General features: G+C 43.7%; 1 protein-coding gene across 3 annotated transcripts in view; it reads right to left on the bottom strand.

The window, feature by feature from the left end:
• Positions 1–2,250: 2,250 nt before the first annotated feature.
• Positions 2,251–6,229, bottom strand: part of LOC122552569 — a 22,665-nt gene continuing 18,686 nt past the window's right edge. For all 3 annotated transcript variants that reach the window (XM_043695274.1, XM_043695273.1, XM_043695272.1), the window contains one exon: positions 2,251–3,092. In XM_043695274.1, the coding sequence (XP_043551209.1) occupies positions 2,587–3,092 (506 nt within the window). In that variant the 3' untranslated portion in view covers positions 2,251–2,586. The remainder of the gene's footprint in view (positions 3,093–6,229) is intronic.

The following is a 6,229-nucleotide window of genomic DNA, read 5'->3' as shown; positions in this document are numbered from 1 at the left end:
GTATGAAAACGTTGCCCCTTAGGACCCTTTTAAATCTTTCCCCTCCCTCACCTTAAACCATTGCCCTCTGGTTTTGGTCTCACTCACACTGGGGAAAAGACATTGGCTATTCACCCTATCTAAGCTCCTTATGATTTTATAAACATCTATTAGGTCATGCTCCAGGGAAGAAAGTCCCAGTCTATTCAACCTCTTTCTGTAGCTCCAACCCTGGTAATAGCTTTGTAAATCTTTTCTGACCCTTTCAAGGTTAACAACATCTTTCTAATAGCAGGGAGATTAGAATTGTACACAGTATTTCAAAAGTGCCCTAATCAATGTCCTGTACAGCTGCAATATGACCTCCCAACTCCTGTACTCAATGCACTAACCAATAAAGGAAAGCATACCAAGTGCCTTCCTCACTAACCTGACTACCTATGAGTCAACTTTCAAGGAATTATGCACCTATTTCCAAAGGTCTCTTTGTTTGCAGCAAGTTATGGAAAAATGTGCAGTTATCCACTTTGGTAGCAAAGATTGGAAGGAAGATTATTGTTTTAGTGGCAATAAATTGAGAGAGGGGAATGTTTATTGAGACCTGGGTGTCCTCATGCACCACTTGCTGACAGTAAGCATGTAGGGGGCAGCAGGCAGTGAAGAAGACAAATTGTATTTTGGCCTTGATAGTGAGAGGATTCAAGTGCAGGAGCAGCAATGTCTTTCTGCAATTACACAGGGTGGTGGTGAGACCATACCTGGAACATTTTGAGCAATTTTGGTCTCCTTACCAGAGGAAGGATTTGCTTGCTACAGAGGGAGTGCAGCAAAGGTTTACCAGACTGATTCATGGAATGGCAGGACTGATGTATGAGGAGAGATTGAGTCAATCAGGATTGGATACCTGTGCACAAGCTCAGGGGATCTTACGGAAACCTGGAAGATGCAAACAGGATTAATCAGGTTAGATGCAGGAAGGATGGTGGGGGACTCCAGAACTAGGAGTCATAGTTTAAAGGTTTAGGGGAAACTCTTTTAGGACTGAAATGAGGAGAAATGTCTTCACCCAGAGAGTGGTGAGCCAGTGGAATATATTACCACAGAAAGTTGTTGAGGCCAAAACAATACGTGTTTTCAAGAAGGAGGTAGATATAGTTCTTGTGGCTAAAGGGGTCAAGAGATTGGGGGGGGGGGGGGGGGCGGGGGGAGGATGGCGATTTAGGGTATTGATCTTGATGATCAGCTATGATCATACTGAATGGTGGAGTAGGCCCGAGGGGTCGAATGGCCTACTCCTGCCCCTATCTTCTATGTTTCAATGTTTCCAGTTATTTATTTTCCATGATGCTAAGTTTCTCTCTCTATATATTTCTATGTATCAATGTTTATGATTCAATGTTTCTATGTATCTATTTATCCATGTATCTATGTATCCATGTATCTATACATGTATCCTTCTATCTATCTATGTGTCTATGATTCCCTGCATATATGTTTCTATATATCTCTGTTTCAGTGATGCAATATGATGAAGAAGAAACATGTGCTTAACACAATCTCTCTATCATGCCTGTCTGGACAAACACAGAGATGCCTAAAATCTGGAACAGTCCTCAGGATCTTTGCATGGGTGAGGTGGCCAGTCTAGTGCTTCGTTGTCAGACTGGGATGTCCTGAGGAAGCCAGTCCTGGCAGTGGTGAGGAGAAATGGGAAAAGAGACCTTGAAGGGCAGTTATTGACCACTGCCTCCTGTCCCTTAGAAGGCAAACTTTAAAGATGTACCTCACTGAAGGTGGAGCTGGGAGGTGTTGTTGACCAATCTTTTAACATCACCACACCCCCAGCAAAAACCTGCTGCAGATTGTCCATCTCACCCCTTCCTCCTGATTCCCCCCCACCCCACCCCCGGCCCCTCAGCTCGCAGATCCATCCATCACTGTAACCAGTGACTTGAACATGTTGGTTCATGAGATCCCAAATCTCCAACACCCTCCTTCCTCACTCCCCCTCCCCCCCCAGATACACACTCAACATGGTTTTAACAGAAAAAGCCAGAAATATTCCCACATCATACAGCACTAGAAATCTGCTCTCCATTGCAAATCGGCTCTGTATGTGTGTGTCTTAGAGAGACAGAGTATGTGTGTAAGCGTGCATGTGAGAGACTGTGTATTTAAGGACAAGTGTGTGAAAGAGAGAGCGGGATTGTGTGTGAGAGAATGTGTGTGTGAGAAAATGACTGTGTCTGTGAGAGAGAGTCGATTGCGTGTGTGTGTCTGTGAGAGAGAGAGAGACAGTGTGTTTTTTGGGGGGGCTGGTGGGATGAGTTGTCTCAAACAATCCAGAGTGGAGGTGGCTCGATGGAAGTTAAGGTATAGGTCAACCAATGAAATGGGTTTTATATACATTTATTTAAAATAAAGAGAGAAACAGCAAGGTGAGAAGGACAGTCAATTGGAAGTGTCAGCATAAGCATAATGGCCTGCTGTACTCTGCGACTCAATGATCTACTTCAGTTCCTATGTTCATCTGCAGCTGATCTACCTGGTTATTACTCCATAATCACATGTCTTTTCACTCTGATTAAGAAACATTTTGAAAGAAGGTTACATATAACTGGCAATGTCTGAAAGGTTAGGATCCTTCAGTTTGGGCAGCATGATTCTTATACTCTCGATGACCTTGTGGATCTGTGAGCCAGTCAGCATGAGCTCAGTGCCTGGACCTTCTAGCTGAGCTTCTGCACAGGTTTCCCTTACAAATGGGATCAGGGGAGCCATGCTGTACATGTGCTGTGCCTGAGCTTTCAATGCACTTACTCGCCCGTGTAGAGCTGAGAGGTGTTGGTAACAGTTCCTGAGTTTACACTGTACATTGGCCAATGCAGCTCTGGATCTTTTAAACTTCAGTAACTCTGTCCTCACCACACTCAGACTCTCTGCTGTCTCATCCCTTTTCTTCTCCAGTTCAGGGAACTGACTGGTGAGTTTCTCCAATTCCTCCTCATCCTTTATAATGCTCGCTTTCACCTGGGAGAGATCCTCCACAGCTACGTCCACTTCAGACTTCCTGTACAGTCGCTCCTTCTCAAAGGCAACAGCCATGGGGATCCCTGGAGGGAAAACCGAAAAACAGCTCTCAGGCTAAAGTGACAGACAATCCTCTGTTGTAAAATGCCCAATACTGTTCCTCTTACTGATCACAACCGGCATCTTCTAACCCCAGTGAGAATCAATCAACAAATTTCTACTCAAAACTAGTATTATATTCTGAGGTATCACACATTCCAAACCCAGAACTTCCCCCAAAGCTGTTCATTGGTGATCAGTCTCACTAAAAGCCTATCATTCCACAATTCCACAAGAAACTCACAAAACATGAAATTTAAGAATCTTGTCCTGGTTTGTAATCTTTTCCTTGTGTTTCAAACCCATATAGATTGTGAGATTGCATGTGGTAATGACCAAAAACATCTATTTTTGAGATGTCAATTGTAGACTAAATGTTAGTCAGTACACCAGGAAGATCACCCTGACCAGTTTGTGAACAAGAGCCACAGGGCTTCCTCTATGTACAGTATATCCCTTTACATTGTAAAATATTCGAGAGAGCTTCACAAGAAACGCCTGACACCAAATAACATTAGGAGGAATACGATCAAAGGTTCTGTCATTTTTAGAAGAATCAGTCAGCTCAACATGTTAAGTCTTCTTCTCTCAACATAGATGCTGCCAAACCTGCTGGGTTTCTGAGCACCTTTTACATCGAACATAGAATGTTACAGCACAGTTCAGGCCCTTTGGCCCTCGATATTGTGCCAACCTATGAAATTAATCTGATGCCCATCTAACCTACATTGTTCCATTATTATCCATTTGTATGTCCAATGCCCATTTAAATGCTCTTAACGTCGGCAAGTCTACTACTGTTGCTGGCAGGCCATTCCACACGCCCACTACTCTCTGAGTCTGTCCTAAATCTATCATCCTCAATTTAAAACTATATTCCCTCATGTTAGGCTTCACCAACTAAGGAAAAAGACTCTCACTGTCCACACTATCTAACCCTCTGATTATCTTATACGACTTGATTAAGTCACCTCTCAACTTTCTTCTCTCCAACGAAAACAGCCTCAGTTCCCTCAGCCTTTCCTTGTAAGTCCTTCCCTCCATACCAGACAACATCCTCTTAAATTTCCTGTGAACCCTTTCCAAAGCTTCCACATCCTTCCTATAGTGCGGTGACCAGAACTGTATGTAATACTCCAGGTGTGGCCTTACTAGTATCTTGTACAGCTGAAACATGACCTTGTGGCTCCAAAACTCAATTCCCCTACCAATAAACACCAACACACCATGTGCCTTATTAACAACCCTATCAACCTGGGTGGCAACTTTCAGGGATTTATGTACCTGGACACCGTGATCTCTCTGTTCATCAACACTGCCAAGAATTTTACCATTAGCCTAGTACTCTGCATTCTTATTACTTCTTCCAAAGTGAACTACCTCACACCTTGCTGCATTAAACTCCATTTGCCACTTCTCAGCCAAGCTCTGCATCTTATCTATGTCCCTCTGTAACCCCAACATCCTTCGGCACTATCCACAACTTTGCCTACCTTAGTGTCATCCGTAAATTTACTAACCTATCCTTCTATGCCTACATCCAGATCATTTATAAAAATGACAAACAGCAATAGCCCCAAAGCAGATCCTTGCGGCACACCACTGGTAACTGAGCTCCAGGATAAACATTTCCCATTAACCACCACTCTCTGTCTTCTTTCAGCTAGCCAATTTCTGATTCAAACCGCTAAATCACCTACAATCCCGAACCTCCATATTTTGTGCACTAGCCTACCGTGTGGAACCTTATCAAGCGCCTTACTGAAGTACATATAGACCACATCAATCGCTTTACCTTCATCCATCTGTTTTGTCACCTTCTCAAAGAACTCAATAAGGTTAGTGAGGCACGACCTACCCTTCACAAAACAGTGTTGACTATCCCTAATCAAACTATTTCTTTCCAGATGATAATAAATCCTATCTCTTATAATTTTTTCCAACACCTTACTCACAACCGAAGTAAGGCTCACTGGCCTATAATTACCAGGACTGTCCTGATTCCCCTTCTTAAACAAGGGAACAACATTTACTACCCTCCAGTCTTCTGGCATTACTCCTGTCGACAATGATGACAGAACGATCGAAGCCAAAGGCTCTGTTATCTCCTCCCTGGCTTCCCACAGAATCTGAGGATAGATCCCATCTGGCTCAGGGGTCTTACCTATTTTCAGATCTTCTAAAATTTCTAAAACTTCCTCTTTGTCAACCGCAATCCCATCTAATCATGTAGCCTGTATCTCCGTACTCTCACTAACATTGCCTTTTTCCAATGTGAATACTGATAAGCGATTCCCCTATGTCCTTAGATTCTACACACAACTTTCCACTACTATCTTTGATTGTCCCTAATCTTATCTAGTCATTCTTTTATTCCTGATATACCAATAGAAGGCCTTAGGGATTCCTTGATTCTAACTGCCAACAAATTCTCATGCCCCCTCTGGGCTCTTCTCAGCCCTCTCTTTAGATCTTTTCTGGCTAATGCTCAAGCCCCCTAACTGAGCCTTCACACCTCATCCTAATGTAAGCCTTCTTCTTCCTCTTGACAAGAGCTTCAACTTCTTTAGTAAAACATGTCTCCCTCTCTCAACAACCACCCCCCTGCCTGATAGGTATATACTTATCAAGGACCCGCTGTAGCTGGACCTTGAATAAGCTTCACATGTCAAGTGTGTCCTCTGCAGTTTCCTTCCCCATTCTATGCATCCTAAATCTTGTCTAATCACATCATAATCGCCTTTCCCCCAGTTATACCTCTTTCCCCGCAGTATATACCTATCCTTGCCCATTGCTATTGTAAACATTAGGAGAAAGTGAGGACTGCAGATGCTGGAGATCAGAGCCTAAAATGTGTTGCTGGAAAAGCGCAGCAGGTCAGGCAGCATCCAAGGAGCAGGAGAATCGACGTTTCGGGTATGAGCCTTTCTTCAGGAATGAGGAAAGTGTGTCCAGCAGGCTAAGATAAAAGGTAGGGAGGAGGGACTTGGGGGAGGGGCGTTGGAAATGTGATAGGTGGAAGGAGGACAAGGTGAGGGTGATAGGCCAGAGTGGATTGGGGGCGGAGAGGTCAGGAAGAAGATTGAAGGTTAGTAAGGCGTTGCTGAGTTCGAGGGATTTG

The sequence above is a fragment of the Chiloscyllium plagiosum genome, chromosome 9, assembly GCF_004010195.1.
Source record: "Chiloscyllium plagiosum isolate BGI_BamShark_2017 chromosome 9, ASM401019v2, whole genome shotgun sequence".
NCBI classification, from domain to species: Eukaryota; Metazoa; Chordata; class Chondrichthyes; order Orectolobiformes; family Hemiscylliidae; genus Chiloscyllium; species Chiloscyllium plagiosum.
The sequence above is the reverse complement of the archived record's forward strand: the minus strand, read 5'-3'. Positions and strand labels throughout refer to the sequence as shown.